Raw genomic sequence first — 27,442 nt, forward strand, 5'->3', positions numbered from 1 at the left:
AGCCGAAGTTGGGCTAGAGCGCCTTCGCTCTCTCTCTCTCTCTCTCGGCCTTCCTTCGTTTCCAAACAAAAGCCGGTTTGCCCGAGAGATTTCCGCCAGAGATTCGCGGCCGCGTAAGTGAGACGGGCTCGGCCGGGCTTTCCTTTTTCCCTGTCTGGGCGGAGAGCGCTTTAGATCGAGACACGCGCGGGGAAAGCGGGGCTTGGCAGCCCGCCTCGGCTGGCTTCGGGGAAATGTGGAGGCACCGGGCTGATTTCCCCCGTGTTCCCTCTGCCTCCCGGGGCAACAGCACGTGTTCCAGTCCCGAGAGGAAGCTCTCGAAGGGAGACCCCAGGATTTATAATCCTCCCGATTAAGGCTTGTTTTATTCTAAGGAGGAACTCTGGAAGTGAGCCCGCTGGATTGATGATAATCCCTATACCAGGGGTACGCAACCTCGGCTCTTTTATGACTCATGGACTTCAACTCCCAGAATTCCTGAGCCAGCTTGGCTGGCTCAGGAATTCTGGGAGTTGAAGTCCATGAGTCATAAAAGAGCCGAGGTTGCCTACCCCTGCCCTATACGGTATCATAATATTTATTGTTTTATCTCAAGGGGATAAAGTTGAGCCCGCTGGATTGATAACAATTCCCGTTACAGGTAGTCCTCGACTTAAGACCATAATTGAGCCCAACATTTCACTTGTTCCGTGAGACGTTTGCTAAGTGAGTTTTTGCCCCGTGGGACGACCTTTCTCGCCACCGCTGTTAAGGGAATCACTGCAGCCGTTAAGTAAGTAACATGGCCGTTAAGCGAATCTTGACTTCTGCCTTGACTTTGCTGGTCAGAAGGTGGCAAAAGGGGAATCACATGATCCCAGGATGCTGTGACCGTCATAAAGATGAGTCAGTTGCTACGCAGCTGATTTTGATCACAGGGCCATGCCAGTGGTCGGCTTTAAGTGTGAAAACGGTCATAAGTCGCTTTTTTTCAATGCCATTGTAACTTCACTAAATGAACTGCTGTAAGTCGAGGATTACCTGTGCAGGCTTAGTGTTTTATCAGGAAGGACAGTGGGATTGCTGGATTTATAATCATTGCTGTTGTTGTTATTGCTACTATTAACTCCTTCAGATTATCTGAGATGCTGGTAATGGCCTGAACGCACAACAGTGGTAAACACAGGAATCTGTTTGCTCAAGACCACATTTCAGAAAATCCCTGCGCTGCAACAAAAGTCCATCTAATCCAGCGCTCTGTATCTTGCAGCCTTCAGCCAGATGCCTTCTGGAGGCTCAGCAGCAGGACATGAGAGCAGTCCATCTGTCCCTCTGTCGCCAACCCCCAGCAACAGGTATTGAATTGCGGGCTTTGGGCAATGAGCAGTTAGCTTCCTCCTCCACTAACCTGTTAGATATTTCTTTAGAAGTATCTTGTGCCTAATTCTGTGCATATTTACATTGAAATAAACTGACTTTAGGGGACCAGCTTGAGAGTCACCATTGTGTTATTGATGGTCTAAACCAGGGGTAGGCAACCTTGGCTCTTTTATGACTCGGGGACTTGAACTCCCAGAATTCCTGAGCCAGCTGTGCTGAGGGGAAAGGGAGAGGTTTCCATACTGAGCCATGCTGGCTCAGGAATTCTGGGAGTTGAAGTCCACGAGTCATAAAAGAGCCGAGGTTGCCTACCCCTGGTCTAAACCAATGACCTATTTAAAAAGGCATGTCCTACTCTGCTGTTGTTTTCTTGACAGCTCAACACACGATGATTGAGTTAAAAAAAACAACACTTGAATGAATTGTTCACTACTTTGAATTTTTGCATTGGGTTTTTAATGAAAACGGCTTGCAATTGCAAATGCCACGTTCGGCGATGCCTTATGTCATACATTTGATGCAGGCGGTCCTTGAGTTAATGATTGTAATGGAGCCCGTCCATCGTGGACGTAGCTTGTGATGGTCATAAAGCCGGTCGGTCACACGACCAACTTGATTTTAAGAGCTTTTTTGTAGTGGTCATTAAGCTAACCAATGGTGCGCTGTGGGTGTGGTTTGCTGAAAATCAGAAGGAAATGTTGGGGGAGGGGAGGCAACGGTCAAAACTTCAAATCTGGGTCATAGGTACCCCCAGATTCTTAAGATGATATTAATCCTATTAAATTTCTGTAGAATTTTAAATACCTGGTTTCTGTGTGTTGGATCAGAAGAGTAGATGAGCCTGTTTTTCCATGCGAGTGTGCAGTATGTTGTTATTGCCAGCCTTAATTATGCACAAGTGCTGTTTTTGTCAGCTTATTATCCTTCACTATATTATTTATTTTCCTTTTAATGTTCTTTTCTGATTTTTAACGCTATTCACCAGTCAAAGTCATAAATTATGAGAGGAACAATTTTGCAAAGCTTTTAGTCAGTCTGCCTAAATTATTTGTAATGAAGTAGAGGCTAAAACTCGCTGCTGGCCTCTCTGGAGAAGTCAGTAGCATTGTGTCTAGCAGTGTGCAATTACTTTGCATGAAACCTCCAGCATGGTGTGCTTTAAGGAGTCTCTTTTCCTCCTTTTTGCTTTTTCCTCAACAACCAGAAAGATGTGTTCCCTAGCACTCTTTCCACCTCCACCTCCTCCAGGAGACATCACCCTTTATGAATTCAACAATGCCCTGGTTTTTGGCCGTAGCTATGAGAAGCTTCCACTTACTTTCCAAAGTCAGGTAAGTCATAATTTCCGACCCTAGAAAGAAATCAGCTACCGTCCTGTCTTAATAATAGGAAGTCTTCCAAAAATGTAATGGTCAGATGGATACTTAACTTGATTCTTGAGGATGTGTGCAATAAAATAAGGGAGGGAGACAAACTGAACTTTCCTTTCATCTGCCTGAAAGGATTAGTTTATCACTAATTCTTTCAGAGGGACGCAGTGGCTCAGTGGGTTAGGACGCTGAGCTTGTCGATCAGATGGTCAGCAGTTTGGCGGGTCGAATCCCGAGTGCCGCGTAACAGAGTGAGCGCCTGTTACTTGTCCCAGCTTCTGCCAACCTAGCAGTTCGAAAGCACGTAAAAATGCAAGTAGAAAAATAGGGACCACTCTGGTGGGAAGGTAACAGTGTTCCGTGCGCCTTTGGCGTCTAGTCATGCCGGCCACATGACCATGGAGATGAGCACCGGCCCCTAGAGTCAGAAACGACTAGCACGAACGTGCGGGGGAACCTTTACCTAATTCTTTCAGGCAGATGAAATCCACTGGAGTCTGCCATTAGTGGATCAATACTTCAGCTCCTTGTTGACTTAGGGCTATCAGATCAATTGCAAAAATCCAGACATCCACTAAGTGGCAGTAGTGTAATGGAGAAAGGTTGGAGTCTTTGCTGCCTTCTAAGGGGTTGCCTGGATTCTTGCTGCTCACCCCTGCTAGCCTTTATCTAGAAAAACAATGTGGTAGGAATTAGCCTCAGAATATAAATGCAAATTAGGAAAGGCAGAAGAATTGCTTAAAAGCAGTACAGGTAGTCCTCGACTTTACGACCATTCATTTAGTTCAAAGTTACAACAGGACTGAAAAAAGTAACATGACTGTTTTTTTACATTTACAGCTTTGGCAGCTTCCCCCATGGTCACATGATCAAAATTCAGGAACTTGGCAACTGGCATGTATTTATGACAGCTGCACTGTCCTGGGATCATGCGATTGCCATTTGTTATCTTCCCAACAGGCTTCTGACAAGTAAAATCAATGGGAGGTGGGGGGGGGGGCGGAGCCAGATTCATTTAATGACCACATGATTGACTTAACAATTGTAGTGATTCGCTTAACATCTGTGGCAAAAAGAGCATAAAATGAGACACAACTTGCTTGACAACTGCCTTACTTAGCAAAGCAAATTTGGGGCTTGGTTGCGGTTGTAAGTCACGAACTGTCTGTAGGTGATTTTTTTTTTTGAAGGGGATTGGCTAATCTTCCATCAGGAGGTCTTCAGAAATACTGATTGAGCAAGTCTAGTGTGAACTTGAAAAGGAGTGTTCAAGTACAGGAAAGGAGACAAAACAACAGGAGGTAACAGGCTAGGTTTGCTTACATTTGACCAACAAAAACAAATCCTTTTCCAAGAAAATCTTTCATTCTGTGACTTAGTTTACATAATGTTTAAGTAATGTTTCTGCTAGTTTCAGGAAAAGACCACACATAAAGCTCCATGCCTTTAACCAGAAGCTTTATTTCTAGGTTTTTTTTTGTTTTGTTTTGTTTTTTGAATCTCTGTATGTACTGCCTGGACTATTTGAGGTGTGGAGGGAAGGAAGAAAGACTTTCTGTATCCTGAATTCTGATCAGTACCTATTAGCTAATAAAAAAAATAAATCAGAAAAATCAGAATACTCTCATGCTGCTTATTAAACTGAAGTGAAACGAACCTTGGTTGTCCTGCTATCCAACTGTGTGTGTGTGTGCGTGCGTGTGCGCACACACGCACAAATAAATTCTGGTCGAGGAATTTTACTTCCTTTTTAATTATCTGGATAATTGTGCAGATGGAAAGTCTTCCCACCCCCACCATTCCCAAAGAAAATCTGAAAGCTTTCAGTCGCCTGGAACACGGCACCAAGCCAGCCTTCATTCATCACCGGGAGTCACTCTGGAAGAGGTGCATCAGAGCCTGGTAAGTTGGGATTGGGTTAGGATGATCACGCCCGAGCTACGTCTTTCCACACAGATTATCCTCAATTTTAAGAAAAGGGCTGTCTCCCAGTTCTCAGTTGAAGAACTTATAAGAGGAACGCCAGGCCTTTTCCCTCCGGGTGTTTCTCTTTCTGCTGTTTTCTTTCTTTTTCTTTTTTTCTCACGAATTTCTCACTTTCGGTATCTAAATCAGAGGAGAAAAGAGGGACAGACTAAATAGATTAAAAGTGGCAGCCAATTCTTAGGATGACCAGTCTGATCTAGTGGCTAGATCAGGTTTGTTATTTAAACCTACAAGTCCTTCTGCCTTCATGTTTTTATGTCCTCGTCCAACTTAGTATGGCTGTTCTTCTCAGTTTTAAAGAGAGTCGTTTAATGTTCGTAACATACCTTAAAAGCAGTTAAGAGAACTGCAGCTGTGTCCCAGTAGAGTTGAGGCTGAAAAGGATGTTGTCAACACTGTGACGGACCGAACTGAAGCCGTTTTCATTTTGTCTTCGTTGCCACATATTTAGTTAGAAGAAGGAGGGGGTGGTGTAGTTCTCAGTTAGCCAAAACATTTCCCGTGTATGGGAACCAAGGTCATTGCTGATAACGTTTTGGTGGGCCAAATATTTTTTAACAGTCGGTGATTGTGATTTATGGACAGCCATTTGGGGTGGGAAGTGACACTTGCAACTTTGTAAACAACTGGAGGGGAATTTAGTCTTGGTTTCACCTTTGTATGTGCTGTTATGTTGTAGCCAAATAAAAATGTTCTTTTAAGGAAGAAATTCTTGCCTTGAAGTTCTTTTAAATGGTCTCATCTATCGGAACGATGGCAGATATTTCTTATTTTAGACAGTAAATGGGCTAACAACACAGATGAATATTCTCTGCATCACCCATCCTTTTGATTGTCATCAACCTGCTATCTTCAGTCAAACTTAGGTCTAAGAAGCAGTTAGAGAATGGCCTGCTAAGCTATAGCTCTGCTTGATGGTTGTTTATGGTAGTGACAAGAAAATCTTGAATTAGTATGTGGGAATTAGTCACGTCCTTCCCTCTCTCTGAGCATTAAGGACACATATACATTAGACAGAGAGAATGCCTGCGTTCCCCAGCATTTTGTAGGTGGAGAACCAGGATAACATTATGGCAGCCGTGCTTGGTCTTCTTGCAGTCCTTGGTATGTTTTCCCAGGCCCAGGCTGGTGATGACAAACTAGCACGGTTTTCCTCAGCTATTCTTACGGAAGAGTGAGTGGGGAAATTACCTGGCTGAGTTGAGCAACCTAAAGAAGACTTGACTTCCAAATGTAGATTTTTTTTTTTTTACAAGAGACCTGACTTTGGTGACTGAGGAGAATATTACTTGGGTAGTAGTATCAGTGAATCTGGAGTATAGGGAATAAAAACCATGAGGCCTGGGTCACAGAAGAACCCTGAAGCTTCTCGTTAGAGAAGCTGAAATGGAAAAGCTACGATCGCGAAAATCTGAAGTTGCTTCGATGCACATCAAATTACTTTTCCAGTTGCACGTGGAACGTAACCCTGCTCCCTTATAGCAGCTTTCACACGTTCCATTTTACTTAGGCGCGATGTTGGAGTGGCTGGAGTGCTTGAAGAACTTGCAAACGCAGAAGAGGAAGAGGACTCGGACCAGGCAACGAATCGGCAGTCTTGGGTGGACTCCTCAAAGGAGCTAGGTAGTGTATCAAGAATTGTACAGTACAGCTGGACCAGTTGAGCGAATAGGAAAAATATTTTCTTAGCTCTCTCTCAAAATCACGTTTTTCTCGAAATTCAGGAGATGATGACTGGTGCAATAATAAGACCAAACAAGGATGTAGGGGTGACATAGCTGTGATAGCCACTGGCCCCATTCATCCTCGGGATTGATTTGATTAAATTGGCTCGCTAGAAGGATATTATTTCCTGATAAATTTCTCACGGGCGCCCCTCCCAAAGCTTACTGGAAGAATGATATGCCGTCTGCCAGATAAAGAGGAGACATTTTTTTCTTCTGGCATGGGTATAACATTCTCAAATGTTACCCTTGCTGAAAAGAAAGATAGGGTATTTTTTTTTTTTGAAGATAAGATACCGGCATGAGAAAAGAAAATTGATCCAGCCTATTAAGGTCATTTTTTTAAAAAAAAAACACGTACATTTTTAGAGTTGGCACACTTTGTATCTTCTGTACAAGTAGTTCTTGATTTACGACATCAGTTGAGACCCGAATTAAAGTCATAAATCACTGTGGTCATAAGTCAAGAAGCCACATCACCAGGCCCAATTTTTTCCAACCATCTTTTTGTAGCAGTTGTTAGACAAGTCTTGCGGTCATAAATCTAAATCCACTCTCTCAAACGGGCATTTTTCCCATGAAAAGTTGAGGACAGTCTGTATTATCTTTCAGCTCTGCAGTGGATGAAATCCGGATCTCGATGGGCATTAGCGCTCTGCTGTTGGCTATCCTCCCTCCACGGCCCCTTCTTTCCCCATTTGTCGGTGAGGTTTGTATAACGCAACTCGAGCGGAACAGAAGGGCCGGGGGCAATTAGGGACTGGGAACCATGCCAGTCCGTACTGGGATCACACAGCGTTCCAATTGGTTGAGATGCCAGTTGCTACGATAGCTATGTCTTCTTTCAATTTCATGGAGGGAACCTTTCCTTCTCCATTTAACCAATTTCTCCTGTGTATTCAAATATGGCCACTCTTACGTGGCTTCCGGGGAAGTAATAATAACATTGCTGTTTCTTCTTTCTCAAAGCTGCCAAGCGAAGATATAATAGCAAAATTCTCCCAGGCTGTGGATTGGTGAGTCCTGGGTGATTTGCATGCGTCCGGCAACCAAATAGCAGTTGTTGTCTGAAGCATCTCCCCTATTGGAGGGGGATCCAGTTGATCTGCTTTAAACCTGAAATCGACGTGTTTTATCAACACGATACATATTTTTTACTGTGCCTAGAAGTCTGATTTACTGGATAATCTGCAGAGTCCTTAATCGTGTTTCCGAATGCGTATTAGTTTGGGTAAAACTCATATTTGTACAGTGTCAGTTAACCCTAGAATAGCAGGCATTAGTTCTGTGGCTAATCATAAAGGCAAAGTAAAATGTTTCCTTCATATACAAATGTTTTCTGAAGTCATTGCCTTGTCGGTTAGCCTTTCTGACATGTCTCTTCAGAATCACCTCGTTTTCATTTACACTTTGACATTTTCTGTGGTATGCAGCCAACCAGCCCCAGCTGTGTAGCTTCTAACGTTTAAATCCTATTTGACTTTTAGTTGTAAACAAGCCCAGTGATATATATTTTTTGATGCCCCTTGTCTTGCTTACACAGGGCAGGCTGCTCAATCCGCGCTTTTGCATGGCATCCTCATACCAACAAATTTGCAGTGGCCCTTCTGGATGACTCCATCCGTGTTTACAATACCAACAGGTAAGGGACCTAACTAGCCTAGGGTAGAGCATTACTCTGAACAGACTGAAGCCAATGGCAATGAGCATGGCATACGACAGACAGACATTTAGAAAGCTTGAAGTCTCCAGGGCGGCATAGAAAGTTCTATTCAAGAGTTCACTTAAGAGTTGATTAGCACAGGTCAAGGAAAAGAAATACGGTGGTACCTTGGTACTCAGCTGCTTTGAAACTTATCACATTTGGTACTCAACAGATTTTGATGTGAAATTTTTGTGCCAGTACTCTGGTACTCGGCGCACAAGCTAGAACTTGTCGAAGTTGGCTGTTGGGTCAACATTATTGTTGGGTCTCACAACATTATTCCTTTTTATGGGGAAAATTTGTTTGGGACTCTTGTTTTTGATACTTTGTTTGGGACTCATTATTGATACTCGTTGCTCCTCCTGGAACCAACTCAGGATGCGTACTGAGGTACCACTATAGTTGGATTATTGGATCTTGAGATGAGAATACTAATGGGAGCTGTGTATAAGAACAAACTAGGTTTGCTTGAAAACAAGCTGGTCCCCCCCCCCACCAAAATTTATGGGCTGAGGAGGAGAAGGAGATCATTTAGATGAAAGGTCAGCTATCCTGTACATGTATTCTTTGCCCACCTTTGTGCCTGTTTTAAGTGGTTTTGCGTATTCTTGTCAAGAAGTGAAGATGTTCTCATATGGACCTGCCCAGTTAATAAAATATACAGGGAGGATCAGCTGGAGAGAACAGGTAATCCCTGAGTTACGAGCATTCACTTAACGCTCGTTCAGAGTTACGTGATGAGCGCCCCCTAGTACTTACGAGCAAATCCCAAAGTTACAAATATTGTAGCACCACGGCAGTCGTTTGTCCTTACGAGCGACCGTAGGTGGCTCTGCAACATTCACCCTGGTTTTTCCCTCCCTCCCCACCCCTGCCCTGGGTCTCCCTAGGCACCAGGCCTTCAATACTCACCCTGCGAAGATCGAGATCCTTCGCTTTCTTGGCTGCTCCAGCCTTCAGTGTGTTCTCAGAGAGTGGAGGCCTAAAGTAACGCAAGATCAGTGGGGTGAGATCTCATGCTACTGATCTCACGTGATCTCGTGGTACTTTAGGCCTCTGTTCTCTGCAACAGAGAACGGAACCAAAGCTGGAGGAAGCTTCCATGTGCCTCCAGAAGCTGGATCGTGGCTCCGGAGGCCTTTTCCAGGCCGCTGCGGCCCGCATCTGAGGCTTCTGCCCGCCCCCACTGTGCCCCGATCCGGGTTTCAGAAGCCTTTTCCAGGCTTCCAAGGCCAGAGAATACTTTCACAGCCCCCTCCCTCCCAGCAAAGTGATCGGGCCTGGAAAACCCCTCCGGAGCCTGGATCGGACCACAGGGAGGGTGCGGAAGCATCCCCCAGGCTCAGATCCGGGCGGCAGTGAGGACACAGATCTTTTCCAGGTCAGTCCGGCGCAGGAGGAAGGCAGGAGGGATCAGGGAGGCCTTGGGGGCCTGTTCCATCACTAGGCCCTCCATGGCCTTCCCCACCCTGAGATACCTCACGTTCGCTTAATGAGCCGCGTGTGTTTTAACAAGCAAGGGAGTGATCTCGTTCGAGGTACGAGATTCACTCTACGAGTTTTTTGAGTTACGAGTGGAATGGGCAGGCTCCATTCCACTCGTAACTCGAGGACTACCTGTATTCTTCTCTGTGGAATTTTGCAAGAGAAGAAGATTTTTTTTCCCCTGGGCCCTCAAACTGTAGCATGCAACCCTTCCTTCCAAGGGTGTAACTGGTCCCCTGCCGTCCCAAGTTGCTCATTAATTTTTGACGTTATTGAGACTTTTCTTTCTTGCTTGGCTTTTAAAGACATGTTTAGTATTTGATCATTATTACTATACTTGCACTGTAGTGTTTTTCTTTAGGAAAGCTATTGGCTTTATGCTCAACCAGCAGGTAGCCAATATCAAAATATTAATGTTCTGTAATAAATAAGGCCCAACCAAAGTCTATCTTATGAGGGATCTCAGCAATCTCCTGGCGATCATCCAATAGAAATGGCTCAAAACCTGCAGAAAACCAATAGTCAAACCGCTTGCCTAGTTGTCCTGTATGGAAATCTACATAAATAGAAGTCATTGTTTTATTCTTGGGCTTGTATGTGGACCTGTAACTTCTGGCCTACTGATTGGAATCTTAGGAGCTGAGAGGGCCATTAGTCCAGCCCTCTGCTTGGTAAAAGAATATTCCCGTAGCGTCGTCTTGAGCACATTCAGGAAGGGGAGCCTGCCTTGCTTTCTGCTAGGATGGTTCTTCTAATGTGCAACTGAAATGTGCCTTTCTGTAACTGAAAGCTTTCTTTGCCTTTCACTTTGGAGCAACAACAAAGGACAAATCCTGATTTGTTCGCTGTGTCGTGTTATTTTAAGGGCGTTTGAGCACACAGGGTAGCCTGCGTCAATTCCTTAGGCTCGTTTCGCTGATGCCTGCTTTATGTCTCCGTTTGGGTTTTTCTTCTCCAGCACTATAGTCCCGATCCTGAAGCATCGTTTGCAAAGAAATGTGGCCTCGATGGCCTGGAAGCCACTGTGTGCATCCATTCTTGCAGTGGGGTGCCGTAGCTGTGTGTTGATCTGGCACCTGGATCCCACTTCCCTTTCTACCAGGTAACCAGTCAGATCTTCTGAATAAATCAGTGAGGGCAGCCCACCTTAGCCAGGAATAGTCACAGTGGCTATTTCATTGCTGCTGTTTGAAGGAAATGAGCATTAGATTTCAGACGCTTGAGACCAAGAAGACCTTCACGCAGCCCGGCTCTTTTTCTTTTAGTGTATTCTAAATCTCTTCCCTGTTACAGCTTTCCCCCCATTCCTCCATGTACCTTTTTCCCATTTCCAAACTGCATATCGTATATCACGTGTCCTTTCTCCCAAGAATATGATCTAAATAAAGAGTGCAAGAACAGTGAAGGTCCCTGTATTCATTCGGCTTCTGCTAATTGGAGACAAAGAAAGGAAAGCTAACATTCCTCCCTACCCACCCCCACCCCCACCCCTGGTCCCCTCCAAGAAGTCTTAGCAAGTTCTGGGTCTCCCCTCAAGGACACAGGCAGCTTTCCAGCAGGCAGTGGCCGTGCATGAATATCTTTGTGGCTTTCAGATGCCTTATTTTGATATCCTTATTTTCTCCGGTTTGTCATCTGTTTTCCGTTGTCTCTTGGAATTGCAAGCTTCTGAACAGAGAACAATACCTTTCTATTGAGAGTTTTATTTTTGTTGAAGGCTGGGATCCAAATAGTTCAGGCCACTAAGTGCCTGCCTTCATCCCAGACATTAACAGCACTGCTCAACCTCTCTGACGTTTGGTCATGTGGCTACTTTAACCGCACACAGTTGCTCATTTCTGATAATGGGGATGTGGTGAATTCTGCAGCGCTGGATGATATAGGTGTACTGATGTGCCCTGGGTGGCCCAGGGAACATTTGCAGAAGGACTATTCAGGGCTTCGGACTCTGAAGGGAAAAGGTGCTTCGGAGCCTACAAGGTTGCAGTCACGGCACCTCTCTGCAGTCCCTGAAAGCGGTCGTGTTTTTTCCCAGCACTGCACACTTGTCATCCACAGTGGCAATGCTGCCATAGAAAAAGACACATTAAGGGGAGCTGAGTCACCACTATGTGGCTCTTAAGCCTCTTCTGACCTTCACATTCAAACTGCTGTTCAGCCTTATTACCCAGTGTTATTTTGTTAGAGTATGTGCTCATATCTGGAGAAGCAACTGGGTGAGCTCACACAACACACTGACCTCTAGCTTAATTGTAGCTTGCTGCGTGGGTTTTTATAAGACGACAGTGGAAATCGAAAGAAATGACATTACGGGCTTCCTGTGATGTGTGTCTCCGATTCCTGTAGGCCTTCATCTGGCTGTGCTCAAGTGCTCAGCCATCCTGGCCACAGTCCCATCACCAGCCTGGCCTGGGCGCCCAGCGGAGGATTGCTCCTGTCAGCCTCGCCTGCTGATACAGCCATGCTTGTAAGTATGTTGTGCTGCTACTGCTATTATGGTACAGAAGAGAGGTGGGGACTGACGGCCCCTTTATGGCTTGTGGAGTTTTAACACCCAGAATTCCTGAGCATGGCTGGCTCAGGAATCCTGGGAGTTGAAGTCCAGGAGTCATAAAAGGGCCATCATTCCCCACTCCTGGTTTTAGAACAACAAGAGGCAGCATAAAAGCTGTGGCAGGTAGAGCCACCAACATTGCTCTGTAGTGAATGCCTTTTTGCAAGTATGGTTCTCTCGGGCAATGGAGGTCCTGGAATGGTCAAAGTGTTTGGGGGCCACTGTTTTTGGCAGTCTTCTTTTTAGATTGATTGATTGATTGATTGATTGATTGATTTTATTAGCTTTTATAGGGTTAGGAATAAGGTGGGGTCGGGATTAGGGTTGGGATTTGGGTTGGGGTTGGGTTTTTTTCAAATAACATTTTCAATATTTAGCAAACAGCATAATGTCTGGGTTCATGTTAACAATAATAGATATAGTTAATTATCATAAACAATATGTTAATCACTCAGTAGCCTTCTTGCTAATATATGTTCAAAATTACCTGTCACGTTCCTTTCTCTCTGATTCATTTTTCTAGCCATTGACAGAAATTATCCCATGTTCTAAACTTCACCGAGTCTTCTTTCTCTTTACTCTTTAAAGTCAATCTATCTATTTCTGCACACTCTAGAATTTTCTTAATTAGTACTTCTTCAGTTGGTACATTTTCATTTTCCCAATGTTGGGCAAATACAGTTCTTGCTACCATTAATATGTGTAGCGTTAGATATCTGCAATCTGTCTCATAATTAGCTCCTATTATTCCTAACAAAAATAATTCCGGTTTAAGGTCTCTGTTATGATTCAGGGTCAGCCTGTGGGTTCGGCAGTTGGGTCGGACGATTCAGAAGAGGAGGAGGGGGGGTGTTGAGAGCTTGCTGAGGATAGCCTTGAGGCTCCGCAGAGCCCTCAGCCAGGCCCCTCCCATCTGGTTACGATGCAGACCCAGCTGTGTGAGCCTGACAGCGTGGATGAAGATGACCCACAGCTGGCCCTGTTCAAGGACGCCCGACGCAGGAGGCAGTCAATCAGGAGTAAACAGAGGAAGGCAATGGGGCACCTCGGAAGGAGGCAGAGAGAAGCCACGCCCTGAACTGTTTAAAAGGGGAATGTGTGGGAGGGCTGGTTTGCTGAAGGCAACCGTTTGAATAGCTCCTGTTTCATGGTTCGTGTTTGCTCTGTTTGCTCTGTTTTATGTTAATAAATTTGGCAGGCTTAGTTCCAGCCTCTTGCCGTTTTGTAAAGGGGTTGTCCCTGCCTTTTCTGCAGGGCCGGTAGTAGGCTGGTACAGAACAGTCTCATTTGTTTTTCAGTCATTTTCTCCGACCCTAAATGTCTTTTAACCCAAAATCTTTTTGCTTTGGGGCATGTCCACCAGATATGATAGTGAGTGCCTGGCCTTTCTTTGCACTTCCAACAGCTATTTGAAGTATTTTTAAACACTTTTGCTAATCTCACTGGTGTCATAAGGTTTGGGGCAGTCTTCTCAGAAGGCCTCCAGGGTAAAGGTAAAGGCGTGCTAGTCGTTTCCAACTCTAGGGGCCGGTGCTCATCTCCGTTTCAAAGCCGAAGAGCCAGCGCTTGTCTGAGGACGTCTCCGTGGTCATGTGGCCGGCATGACTAGATGCCAAAGGCACACGGAACGCTGTTACCTTCCCACCGTAGTGGTCCCTATTTTTCTACTTGCATTTTTTACGTGCTTTCGAACTGCTAGGTTGGCAGAAGCTGGGACGAGTAACAGGCGCTCACTCTGCTACGCGGCACTCGGGATTCGACCTGCCAAACTGCCGACCTTCTGATCGACAAGCTCAGCATCCTAACTCACTGAGCCACCGCAGATGTTAATTTTTCTCCCATCAGACTCTTTTATCAGTGGCGTTGTTTTAGTTTGAAGGGAGGGCTACTAGGGAGATTCTGGCTGGAAGAAACGCAGCGCCTTCCTCCCACGGTCGATTCTCTTCTTTTTGACCTTGTGCCCGCTAGGTCTGGGATGTTTCCACAGAAAACTGTATCCAGTTGCAATGGTTTGGAGGAGGCGGGGTCACGTACCTGGCTTGGTCACCCGACGGCAGCAAGGTGCTAGCAGCGACACCTTCAGCAGTCTTCAGGTGAGCAGAGTCTTGGAACCAGCCCTCTAAGAGCAGTCCTCTTCCTTTAGTGGAGTAGTGGACGGTGGGTAAGAACAGTGAAGACCCATTGCTCTCTTCGATCGGAAAGGTGCTCCCAAAGCAGCTTCATTTCTTCTTTACCTACTTGCCTGTCTCGTTGCAGAGTGTGGGAGGTTCAGATGTGGACTTACGAGAAATGGCCAACTATCAAAGGTCCTTGTCGGGTACGTTGGGGAAAACGAGATGGTGAAGGGTTCTTACCTATTTACCAAAAAAATCAAAAAACACGTGGTACTGCCCAGTTCGTACTATTCAGAGTGGTTTACAAAGGGAAAGACAAAAACAATCACTCGGAAATAATAATGGAACGCAACTCAGCAATGATACGCAGTCAAAAGGCCTAGCTGCCTGGTCACTGTAAAATGGGGGGAAACCCTGCCAAAGTCAGTTATTGAATCCCAATTTTATTGCCTAGTCTTTCCATTCGGGAACCGAATTTCTATTTGGAATTTGCTTGTGACTGTAATGAACCAATCGTTCATTCATTCATTTATTCATACTTGTTTCCTGCCTTGCAAAACACTAATAAATAGGTTGCTAGATGTACCTCCAGGAACGGGATTCTTAGCATCCCCTTCCATAGGCCTGGCAGATTCCACTAAGATGGTCCTGGAGCCAAGCTCTCTAAAGCAGGGGTCTCCAATCTTGGCAACTTTTAAGACTTGTAGACTTCAACTGCCAGAATTCCTCAGCCAGCAAAGCTGGCTGAGGAATTCTGGGAGTTGAAGTCCACAAGACTTAAAGTTGCCACAGTTGAGGACCCCTGCTCTAAAGGACTTTATTGGTCAAATCAGAGTGACCAGAGGGTTAGTGTTTTAAGATAGGGGCAGTTTTTGTAAAAACTGGTCTCTGAACAGCATTCAAACACACCTTCTGGTAGAATGGAGTTACAATAGCTTAAACGCTCCAAAACCAAAGAATATATGTGTCTTAATGCTGGACTGCTGGATTCTTGGTGTTCACCAAACTTGTTTGTTTTTATAAGATGTTTTTATTTACCAAAGCCAAGTAACCAGATCAACATAAGGGAAACTAGAGTTTGCTGTGACCTAGACTGCCAACCTTGGTTGGGATGTGTATTTTTCCTTGACGGTTCCTTGATTAGGGCATTGTTTCTTCTTTGACTGTTTATCGGGGTTGACTGCCATCAGGACAAGCTACAGTATATATAAACAGCTACAGTATATATAAACTCCACCCACCCATGGACTGATCATGTTACCTAGCCTGGTGAAATTCTGTCGCAGGAATGCGAGGGAACACAGCAAAATCTCAGCAATCAAACCTCTGCTTAGCAAAGAATTCTGGTCCCTTTGTTTTACCTGCATCAAAAGTGGACTTGTTTTCCATTTTCTCTGTCTGATCGCAGACTGCTTGCTGGAGTCCAGATGGCAGTCGTTTGCTGTTTACTGTCCAGGGGGAATCTGTGATCTATTCCTTATCTTTCTTGGAATATAGTGGTGAGTGTGCAGTTGTGACGCTAACAAATGGCTTCTCAGTTTTTGCAGCATGAAAAAAATAGTTTTAGGCAACATGCTTGAATTTTGGTGTCTTTAATGAAGTGGAGGTTGATATTGTTGGACGATGTTCTTTGGCGATGCTTTCTTGCATATCCAGTGCATTGGAGCAGAGAAGAAATGCTATTGAATAAATTTTTGACTGGTCCATGGAGCTGGCTTTAGTGTCTTTGTCAGAGCACGTACAGTCTTATTGCGCTGAGATAACCCAGGAGTAAACACAGTAAATAGTGGTCTATATTTAATGGTGGTTTATCTTACACTATCTACAATATCATACATCAGAAACAATATACACACACGTGTTAATACAGCAGTCTCCAACACACAGCAGTTACAGCAGGAAAACGAAAGGGAGAGAACACATCTCTTTTATACAGAGCTCTTAAAGAGACACAGACCCAGCCGGCTCTTAAAGGGACATAGACCCTGCTGAGTCATACCAATCATCATTACATCATGCATCTCACAGTATGCAAGCTGGCTACCTGTTAAATTATTAGCTTGACAGTCTTTCATAACACTACTTCATATTTGTTTAATGCACAGATTTGATTATTCTGCACGATACTTGGTTATTAAATGAATACAAATAACAAGCAATGTAGAATCCGAAGAACTGCTGCAAGAAAGTAATCAGTGACGGGAGAAACAAACAGGGAATCTGATTTGGGTGTAAAGCTACTTTCTACCTACGTCCTCCTACTGACTGGTTTCTCTCGCAACTTCCAATATTTCAGGAGAGCAGCAAAGGCAGGTCGGTGGATCTAAAACAGCTTCCGTTGTGGCAGATCTTTCAGAGACCACATTTGAGACTCTCTACGGGGAGGAGAGGTGAGAGAAAGGGAACACCACGTCTGTAGGGAATTTGGTTGAATATTTATAGCCTTCCAGCACTGTTGCGATTGCTCTGGAGCAGACATGTCAAACACAAGGCCCGGGGGCCAGATCCGGCCCGCGAAGTGGTTTCATGCGGCCTGCGAAGCCATCCTGGAAACAGTGAGGGAACGGCCCCCACTGCCTTGGCCCTGGCCCAGAGACCCTCAGATCTGTCCCACTCCTGCCCAGGCCCCCATAGGCACCCTTGATGTGAAGGATGTAGAGCTGGCCACGCCTACCCAGTAGGCCACACGCACTCTGGCCACGCCCACCCAGTAGGCCACGCCCACCCAGTAGGCCACGCCCACCCTGGCCATACCCACCCGGCCCCTTGAGGGCAACCGCAATGCTGATGCGGCCCTCAATGAAATTGAGTTTGACACCCCTGCTCCGGAGCACTGATAGTGTTGGTTGCTGGAAGCGTAGAGAAGTGGGCTTGGGTGGGAGTCAAAGATTTTTCTGCATAGGGTTTCCAGCAATTAGAAACCCTGGAGCCAGATTGCATAGCTCAGAAGTTCCTTAAACCTCGAGATGGGCTGCAGATAAATTTAATGCAGTAGTAATAATTTGACGATAATATATGTTTGTAGAATGAACTAAGGTTTTCTTTTTTAAAGGTACTTTTCCCCCTGTTAAGGTGCCATTAATAAAAACCCCTAATAAGCAGGGTTTTAAAGCAATTGGGCTTCCTGCTGTTGACATTTTAACTGTCAAGAAAGTCATTCTCTCCACCCTATTCTGGAACACCCCCCCCCAACTCTTTCTCTTCCTGTTGCAGCCAAGTTCGAATGTTCGTCGTTGACCGTTAGTTAACCTTGTAAACGTTTTGTTCTGCTTCACGTCCTCTGTCCCTGTGTTCCAGGATTGGAGGGGAAGTGCAGTCCATGGTTTGGGATCCAAGCGGGGAGAGGCTTGCGGTGGTCATTCAAGGTGAAGCTTGCTTCTTTGAAACCATGGGGGAGGCTGGGGAAAATGGAGGGCAAGGGTGGATGCGCTTATCAGACGTGCCCAGTCCCAATTCTGAGACCTTCTCTAGAAGATGCAGCATTTTGTAAAAACCCCTTGGGGCATTGTTTCCAGAAAGGTTTGTCTTTTTCGTCTCGGAAAGTGAACGCAGGTGATTTGTACAACCAGCCATAACAGCCCCCTCTGCCCCTCCTGGATACAGTCAAGCAGAAAGCGCATTGCTTCAAAAACCCACGAGTTACAACGTAATGGCGTGCTTTGTGTGCATTTGACAGCACATTTATATGTTACATCTCAAGGCAAAAAGAAGGATGTTACCAAACCCAAAAAGGAAAGGGGGAAAGAAAATGCCTTCAAATTATTCCAAATAAGGATGAATTTAGCGATCTTCTTAGGGTGATGGCATTCTTGTACTCCTCAGATAAAACCCTCCGAATATGTCAAGCATGCTGCTATGTGGATAATTCAGAATGCCTTTGACATTTTTTGTACATTATGCGGGCTTTTGCCCCTTTATTCCTTCTGCATTTTACATTCTGCCTTTCCTCCAGAGAGCTTCAAATGGAACATGCGATCCTTTTCCCTTCCCGCAGTTTACCCACAGTTCTATAAAGGCTGAGGCGTTTGCCCAACCTGACCCCGTCAGTTTCAAGATTATATATTTGGGGGAAAAGGACACGGATGAAAGAATTCCCACTTCCTGCTTCATAAAAGTACATGCATATGTTAAGTCTGTTGTATTTGGGAATGGCCCATCCTGCCTGAAGACTGAAATGACCCTCAGCTCTCTATTCCACCCCCTTTTTGTGGAAATGAGGGGAAGGGTGTCGTACGCATGAAGTGGCTACCTTGCTGTGCCTCAGGGGGAAAAATATGTTTTAAAAAGATGCTAGCGTTCTCTCTAAAGGTGAGAGCTGCCTCTTCCTTCGTGATTTTTTTTAAACACTCTGCCAAATAAGACAACTCTTCTCTAAGCTCTGAGGAATCCAGGAGAGCATAAGCAGTAGCTATTTTATATATTGGACATGCTTTAGCGTTACGGTTCTTTTGGTTTATTGTTTGTATTTTTGTTCAACGCCACCCAGAGCCACGGTGAGTTGGGTGGCCCTGTAAATCTAGTAACAGTTGGGAAATGTTATAGGACAGTGACGGCGAACCTTTTACAGACCGAGTGCCCAAACTGCAACCCCAAACCCGCTTACGAATCGTCAGGTGCCGGGTGGGCGTGGCCCATTGGGTGGGCGTGGCTGCGGTGGTAACGGCAGACTGGGTGGGACTAAAAAGTTCAATCAATTCCAACTTTATGGGATCTTTTTTTTCCCCCGCGAGAAGTTGAAATTGATCGATTGAACCTTTCTTTTTTTTTCTTTTTCTTTTTTTTTTTGCACACAGCAGCGGAGGCCTAAAGCGAAAAGGTTTTATAAAACCCAGCTGAAGGCCTAGGACTGAGGCGATGGTGCCCGTGCCCACAGAAAGGGCTTTGCGTGCCACCTGTGGCACACGTGTCATAGGTTCGCCACCATGGGTATAGGACAGGGGTAGGCAACCTCGGCTCTTTTATGACTCATGGACTTCTGGGAGTTGAAGTCCATGAGTCATAAAAGAGCCGAGGTTGCCTACCCCTGGTATAGGAGAAAGGTCTTGGCTGAGAAAGAACTAGAAACAGTTGCTTCTGCATCTGAGTAAACTCCTCTAGGTTCCGCTTTCACACGTGCACGTTGATATTGCTTTCTGTTTTTTCAGATACGAAAAGATTTGGCAGGGCAATCCCAAGGATATTTATTGCAAGGAGTCCCAGTTGGTTTATTGAGAGTTATTCCCCTGACAGTGTGCACAGGATTGTGCTGTCAAAGACCAGCAACCACACTGATTGCACATGGCTGTCAACCAGCTAGATAATTCCTCCCAGCTCAGGCCATTTTGTGCAGTAACCAAGGGCAAAGGCTAGCTTGTACTGTTCTAAAAGCTTGGTGTAAATTGTCCTTTAAAACTGCATTTTCCTTCAAATATATTTCCATAAGATGAGAGGAGCAGTATTTAAACACGCCATCAAGTTAATGTCAACTTACAGCAACCACGTAGATTTTTCACCCTGATGATTTGTCCCTAGTCTGGTCCTTCAGATGTCGATGGAGATTCTCAGTCATCCAGAACATGGGTTGTCCCAAAGGTGCTTTTTCGAGAGGCAACTGGGCTTTCTTGTTTTCCTTTGAAGACGTTTCACTTCTCATCCAAGAAGAGCTAAGAGTTGAGGAAGCCTCTTGGATGAGAAGCGAAACATCTTCAAAGAAAAACAAAATCCAGTTGCCTCTTGAAAAAGCATCTTTGGGACGGTCCTTCAGATGCTCCACTATAACTGAGTCCATCCCCCTTGCTGCTGGTCTTCCTTGCTTCTTACTTTCCATCTTTTCCTGCATTAGAGACTTCTACAGAGAGCTAATGCTTCTGATATAATACGTCCAGAGTAGGATAATGTAAGCCTGGTCACTTGAGCCTCAAGGGAGAATTCTGGATTGACTGGTTTGATGATCGATTGATTTGTTTTCCTGGCTGTCGACTGTATTCCCAGGAGCTTTCTCCAACCCAAATGTTAAAAGTGCCAGTATAGGTAGTCTCAATCTGCAGCCATTTGTCAGGTCTTTGGGAGTCTAGGATAACTACAAGCAACGATGGTGCTGAACAAAGAGTGTGTCATGGTTCCGACAGATGAAACTCTTCAGAGAACTCCGAGGCATTGTTTACCTTAAAGAATCTTTATCTGCATAGCATAGCATCGGCACATACATAGTCGAAGCCAAAAACTGAGTTCCCCTCCCCTGAGCACATAGTATCAAAGCACAATTCCCTCCTCCAGTTAATAGTCATAATTAGTTTGAAATGCAGGCTTCCCCTCCAATTCCCCAGCCCGCCAATTCTTATCATCTCTTATTTCAGTAACCTTGGTTCAGGTACAGTATTAGGTACAGTATACTAGGTACAGTATTGTTATGTCTAGCTAAACTCTCATGCACATTCCTCCCCCCAGCATCATTTAACTCTAACTCTTTAAGAGTAAAACGTAAGAAGAAAACGGTTGCATCTCCGTCTGTTGTCAAAGCAAAAACATCCAACGTTAGCAGCATTGATAGAGTGGTTATGACTGGCCCTCAAAGTTCCAGCCATCCCAGCCCCTTGCAGTCACGTGACCAAAAACTGCCACCTGTTTGCCCATACGAAGGGCTGTCCAGTGCACTCCACTCGTGTGAAAGTCAATGGGGAAGCCAAGGGAAGTGTGTAGGTTGCTGAGCTAAGTCTCCCTATTTTATAGATGACACCCAAAATCTCACGTACGTGGTTGGAGAGCCATTGCAGGAAGATCTAGGAATATAAGCACAAGGTCCGTCCCACCTTCAGCTGCCGTCGGTTTGGAAAACACATCTTGCTGTCACATTTTACCTACAGTTTACATACATTTAAGTGCTTTGCAAAGTTCCCTACTTCTTATGTGTTTTTTTTCCCCTGCAGGGAATTTGGATGCCTCCAAGACTATCATTGCAGTGTTTCGGACTCGCAATAACCCTGTGTTTGAACTTCTTCCCTGGTTTGTATTGTCCCATCTCTCTTTATCTGGAAATGGATTCCATAAGCCATTTCTTATCTATAAACAGAATCTAGATTGGGTTTTTTTTCCTTTATATAGTTTTAAAGGGGAGGGTCCTCCTCAAACTATCGTGGTTATGGAAGGGAGGCGGATGAGGGAGGTTCTTTTTGTTCTGTCACTCTTTGGAAGTTTTGGCTTAAATTCCAGGTCATGTTCCTCTTAATAAGTAGAGGTGGTCCTCAACTCACGATCACAGTGCTAGCACCTGCGTGACACTGGCTAGCCCCGCCCTGTTTTTTTGCCATGCGGGCACTTGCACAACCCTGTTTTTGCCCCGCAGCATCCCGTTTGCATGGGGGTGAGTGTGCACAAAAACGGCTGGCCTGTTCCGTGGCCCAATGGCCAGTAGGCCATGGCCCAGTAGTGGGCCATGGCCCACAGGTTGGGGACCCCTGCACTAGGGAACAAGTTGCTCACTCTATATCTAAGCCAAAGAAGCAGGAGAGGTAGCACCCTTGGGATATTAGATAGGGAGTATTAGACATCGCTAGGCCTGGGAATAAGAATGGAATTGGAATTGGAATTGGAATTGGAATGGAATAGAATTAGAATTAGAATTAGAATTAGAATAGAATAGAATAGAATAGAATAGAATAGAATAGAATAGAATAGAATAGAATAGAATAGAATAGAATAGAATAGAATAGAATAGAATAGAATGCTGGAAGGGACCTTGACAAGTGACTGTCTAGCCCAGGGGTCAGCAACCTGAAACAGTGAAAGAGCCACTCGGAACCGGTTCTGTCACAAAAGGAAAAACTGGGAGCCGCAAAATTTGTGTGCGCATCCGCGTACATGCGCAGAACAGAGTTTGACTGAAGAGTGGAGCCAAGGCGAGATATGCACCTACCCTGCATATTTGAATTGATTGGTTGAACTTTATTAGTCCCACTTTTTTTTTTTTTGGACTACACATAGCAGAAGACCGGGAGCCGCAGGAGACGGCTGAAAGAGCCGCATGCGGCTCCTGAGCCGCGGGTTGCAGACCTGTGGTCTAGCCTGTTCTTAAAAATCTCCAGTGATGGAGCGCCCACTGTTTCTGGAGGCAAGCTGTTCCACTGGTTAATTGTCCTCAATGTCAGGAAGTTTCTCCTTAATTCTAGGTTGCTTCTCTCTTTGATCAGTTTCCAACCATTGTTTCTCGTCCTGCCCTCTGGTGCTTTAGTGAATAACGTGATCCCCTCTTCTTTGTGGCAGCCCCTCAAATACTGGAATACTGCTATCATGTCTCCCCTATTTATTCTTTTCTTTAGACTAGCCAAAGCCATGTCTTGCAGCTGTTCTTCGTATGTTTTAGTCTCCAGGCCTTGGATGATTTTAATTGCTCTTCTCTGAATTTTTTTCCAAACTCTCAACATCTTTTTGTGATATGGTGACCAAAATTGGCTGCAGTATTCCAGGTGTGGTCTTACTAGGGTTTTTATAAAGCGGTACTAATACCTCGCATGATCTTGATTCGATCCCTCTGTTTATACAACCGAGGATTGTATTGGCTTTTTTTTTGACGGCTGCAGAACACTGCTGGCTCATGGTCAAGCAATCGTCCACTAGGACACCAGGGTCCCTCTCACAGTTGCTGTTTCTGAGCCAGGTCTTGCCCAATCTGTGCTTGCGCCTTTGATTTTTCCTGCCTAAATGTAAAACTTTGCTTTTCTCCACACTGAAACTCATTTTTTGTTGGATAGGGTTTGTCAAGATTGATGTGTGCTGTGGGTCCCGGACTGCAAGCCTCCGAATACTATCCAAGTACTATCTAAACAGCTTTTGGGTATCCCTGTTATAATATGCAATCTCTTTCTTCTACCACTTCTAGTGGTTTCTTACAGGGTGAAGATGGGGTTCAGCCACAGCTGGTCACTTTTCATCCTTGCTTTAAGAAGGGAGCCCTTCTGACAGTGGTAAGTCCAGCCTCCACGTACGGAGGTTTTTGAAGAGTGGCTGAGCCAGCTGGCAGGAACCGTAGCTGCCTTTGCAGTTGCTGGGGCTACTTCAGTCTGCGTGTCCTAAGTGCCTTAAGAGGGCTAAGCTGACCGAGGAGAGGGATGGTTTTGCCATCCCCAGATATCCCAAAACACATAAAATACAATGTTGGCTTATTTGCTGACTTGCCCACATTTCACGTAGCATGAACAAACAGTCTCTCTGGATGGCTATTACAATTACTCTGGAGTGATTGTAAGCTTCCCCTTGTCTATTCTAGAATATCCTAGGTGAAAATTGAAAGGGATATATTTTACTCAACAGCAGGACTCTTCCCAGTCAGCATAGTAAGGATTAGTGTAAAATTATCTCCGGATCCAAATGGGGTGGATTGCTTTGTAGCCTCATGTAATTTGACTTAGATATTACTCTGATGCTCAGTGATTTGTTTTGGTTTTTCTGAATTGCATAGATTGATATATTTGGAATTTGGCTTAGGGATTTGTTTGGATTTTTGCGCGCGTTGCATGATTCTGTCCTGGGCTACATATACAATTAGAAACTTAAAAGAGTCTCAAGATTATTAATTTTTAAAAGCAAGTTTTGAAGCCCTTAAGGCCGGGGTGTCAAACTCAATTTCAGGGGGCCGCATCAGCATTGCGGTTGCCCTCAAGGGGCCGGGTGGGTATGGCCAGGATGGGCATGGCCTACTGGGTGGGCGTGGCTAGAGTGCGTATGGCCTACTGGGTGGGCATGGCCAGCTCTACATCGTTCGCATCAAGGGTGCCTATGGGGGCCTGGGCAGGAGTGGGAGAGATCTGAGGGTCTCTGGCAGAAGGAGGGTCTCTGGGCCATGGCCAAGACAGTGGCGGCCGTTCCCTCACTGTTTCCAGGATGGCTTCGCGGGCCGCATGAAACCACTTTGCGGGCCAGATCTGGCCCCCGGGCCTTGTGTTTGACATGTCTGCCTTAAGGTATTGTTTCCAGGCTTCTGAAAGTGGAAATGAAATAAGAGGCGCACTTGACTCCTGTGCCAAAGTTTTATATTTGTTTTATGTAAGAAAGTATATTACTCTGACTATAAAAGGAGATCAGTCCCTATTTCAACATAAATCATTTATTTAGACATATTGCCACTTTGGAAAGAGGTTATTTATTTATTTAGTGTGCTTTTAAACTCAGTTCTCTCCTGCTTGGCCTGAAACTGCAGAGTAATGCCAAGTTCAGCTATAGGCCCTAGATATCTTCAAAAGTTAGCTACAACATTGAAATTTTTAAGGAGAAGAAGGAGAAAATTGCAACAACTAAAGCAGATTTGCAGAACTACCCATGCTGGAATGATCCGGCTGTGGAACCCAATCAACGTGTATGATCATTGAGTGTATTAGACCTCTCAATCAAATTATAGCGGCATCAGCAATTCCTCCCAGTTTATATTCTGGAGAGAGATGGGAACTGCGGAGGTGGGGATTTGGACAGATGAAGGGCACTTAAAAAGTCCTAGCCTTGGGGAAAACTTTTATCTGTCGCAGTCACAGGGGTATGAATGTATATTTAGTGCTGGGAAAGAAAACGACTGATAGGCTATACCAGGGTTAGGCAACCTCGGCCCTTTTATGACTCGTGGACTTCAACTCCCAGAATTCCTGAGCCATCATGGCTCAGCTTGGAAACCTCTCCCCTCAGCATGGCTGGCTCAGGAATTCTGGGAGTTGAAGTCCACGAGTCATAAAAGAGCCAAGGTTGCCTACCCCTGGGCTATACTCACAATGTAATATGAAGAGAATCTGTTTTCAACCCATTTTAAGTTACGTGAGTGTGTCTTTTTTGTGTCTTTTCCACATTCCACCTGAATTTTTTATTTATTAAATTTACGTGCCGCCCATCTCACCGTCGAGATATGGGTAAGGAAATGGAGGCGAAAATCATATGTCAGGAAAAGGAAAAGGCTTCATAATGGTTACAAAACCAATAGAAAGAAAGGATACGTGCAGTCAGGCCAGAGAATCAACTTCCAGGTTCTTTAGCCACATTCCACAAGCAAGTTTATTCACTGATTTAAAATACATAAGCACACTAAAAACATAGCTGCCCATCTTCAACCAAACTCTGGACAGCTTACAGCCAAGAATAAAAAAAAATACATACGTAACAAAACCAAAAGCAACTAAGCCAATAAGCAAAAGCCAGTTGAGCCTACCAGAAAAGTCCAACATCATGCACAGCACAGCCGCTCATTCACCTTTCCAATGTTGGCTTGCTGAAGGCATTTCTGCTTTAGACAAGGAGTGGATGCTCCGTGACCTGGGATCTTTCCCAGCAAGAAGAGAGAAACCATCTGTGATTGCCCGGGACCCTCTTGAGCAAACAGGAATGCTTTTGCTTCTTGCCTTTGGTTTGATGCTTTGTGTCTTTTCTTTCACAGTGCTGGTCAGATGGAAGTATCAGCCACGTTCCTTTCTTCTTTGTGACTGCCCAGTTTCCTTCCTTCAGTTCTGGGCAAAGTCCTCTCGTGCCCTTGGGCAGCTGGATCAGCAGCCGGGAGCAGCCCCTGTTTTCAGAACTCTGAAGGGTCAACTCCGCTAGGACTTTGCTCTGCAGGGCTCCTAACTTCTGTCTCCATCAGCCCTGGGGACTGAGATTTGATTCAGTATGTGTTTCCTCCGTGAGCTGGGCGTGGATTGTATGGTCTGCGGTAGAAACTGGACCTGAGGAAATGCCTGCCTGCTTTCCTGAAATGGATGATGTTGTAGTTGTATTTAGGGCAAAAAAATTAAACACATCAGTTCGAGATCCTGTTTTGGCTTATTGTTCTTTTCCCTGAAAGTCAAATAATCCTCCCTACAAGCTTATTTTGTCTAATTGAGAGATTAACTGCAATTTTGCCGAGCATGTTTTTCACTTGCTGCCTGACGAGGGCTTTTCCCCATATTTTTTGTGTTGCTCTGGGGATTAGTGAACTTCATTTCCTGGAGGTAAGAAAAAAGACAAATTTGTTGTTCCTTGAAATATTTTGAACCGTGACTCTTGACAGATTTTGCCATTCGTCGTGGATTGAAGTGGTCGTTAGAATTGGGTAGATGCCAAGTTGTCCACCACCATTTGGCTAAAGAACTCGTTGCAGTAAGTTGTGTGTTTATTCAGTTTTGGCTGGGCCATATGGACGAACCCATGCACTGTGGTGTGTAAACCATAGTTTATGACTTGGTATCGTGTGTCTTCCTGGGGATTAGCACAAGATGTAAACCAGATGAGTAAAATTAGCTATTGGCTTAGGGCAATGTGCAAATAGGCATTTTAATGAATCAAAACAGAGTAAGATACTCATCAACCAAACGTGAACCTGGTCAGTCCCATCGAAATGTTACAGGAGAGTGTATTGTGGGGCGAGGGTGCTTGAGTAACTTCATGAACATTTTAGCATGTATTTGCACATGAAATTGCAACACGTACCTCTCATACACCCAAATGAGTGTGTGTAAGATATTTGTGTCTGCATGAGCGATTTTAATTTTCCTGACAAAGCGAGTGTTTGTGAAAACAAGGGGAGATTTAATCCCGTTATACTTGGGTTCTTGGTTCCATCTTTCATTTTAAAAAAAAAAAGTTTCCAAAAAGGATGGATGAGGTTGGAAGTTTGCTGGCGACTTACTCTGAGCTGTTAAAATGAGCAAATTCCTGCACAACGACATGTTTCTTGATAGTGAAGATTACCTGGGAGCGAGTGTTAGTGAGGAAAGTTAATGTTCAGTACCAAAAAACACATCTCCGAACCATTGTTTTATGTGGGCATTAGGATGGAAATGGGATAAATTCTTAAGGTCGCTTCTTTCCCTTTTATTTATTTATTTTTTTAAAAAAATCATTGTCAAAAAGGATGAATGAATACTGGTGAATACTGGTAAGGTATTTTTGTCTTGAGCTTTGGGCGGGTTGCTGCAAAGAGTTTCCACTAGGGATAGTTGTAAAGTGGTCTTCAGAAAGAGAAGTGTGTTCTAAATAAGCAACAGCAACAACATTTGGCGGTCTTCTTTGGCTCTCTGCCACCACACTGCCACCCCTTGTCACTTCAATCCTTTTGTATTTGGACTCTGGGGTACAACGTCCCATATCTGGACTGAGCAGCTGGTGGTTTCCCAAAGGGAAGCTGCATGCTACTGTGGAGGGAGAATCACAGATTGTGT

General features: G+C 44.9%; 1 protein-coding gene across 2 annotated transcripts; it reads left to right on the top strand.

The window, feature by feature from the left end:
* AAAS (aladin WD repeat nucleoporin) lies at nt 1-26,149 on the top strand. 2 transcript variants are annotated; one of them, XM_083353672.1, is made up of 19 exons: nt 2-113; nt 645-772; nt 1,250-1,334; nt 2,564-2,690; nt 4,504-4,631; nt 6,226-6,338; nt 7,052-7,143; nt 7,409-7,455; nt 7,983-8,081; nt 10,588-10,731; nt 11,976-12,096; nt 14,152-14,276; nt 14,440-14,500; nt 15,706-15,796; nt 16,594-16,687; nt 17,595-17,662; nt 21,203-21,278; nt 23,152-23,236; nt 25,684-26,149. In XM_083353672.1, exons 3-19 carry the CDS (start codon nt 1,261-1,263, stop codon nt 25,825-25,827), a joined length of 1,689 nt encoding a protein of 562 aa, XP_083209798.1. In that variant the 5' UTR covers nt 2-113; nt 645-772; nt 1,250-1,260; the 3' UTR covers nt 25,828-26,149. The 2 variants fall into 2 exon arrangements, with proteins under 2 accessions (XP_083209799.1, XP_083209798.1); XM_083353673.1 differs by lacking the exon at nt 645-772 and having other exon boundaries at nt 1-113.
* The last annotated feature ends 1,293 nt before the right edge of the window (nt 26,150-27,442 follow it).

This window comes from Vipera ursinii, assembly GCF_947247035.1.
Source record: "Vipera ursinii genome assembly, chromosome: 2".
Lineage (NCBI taxonomy): Eukaryota > Metazoa > Chordata > Lepidosauria > Squamata > Viperidae > Vipera > Vipera ursinii.

Bases quoted from the DNA above. Each gene is read 5' to 3' on its own strand.
- AAAS (XM_083353673.1), top strand. From the start codon at position 1,261: ATGCCTTCTGGAGGCTCAGCAGCAGGACATGAGAGCAGTCCATCTGTC. The intron at 1,335-2,563 runs GTATTGAATTGC...CTCAACAACCAG, and splicing joins TCGCCAACCCCCAGCAACAG to AAAGATGTGTTCCCTAGCAC. The intron at 8,082-10,587 runs GTAAGGGACCTA...TTTCTTCTCCAG, and splicing joins CGTGTTTACAATACCAACAG to CACTATAGTCCCGATCCTGA.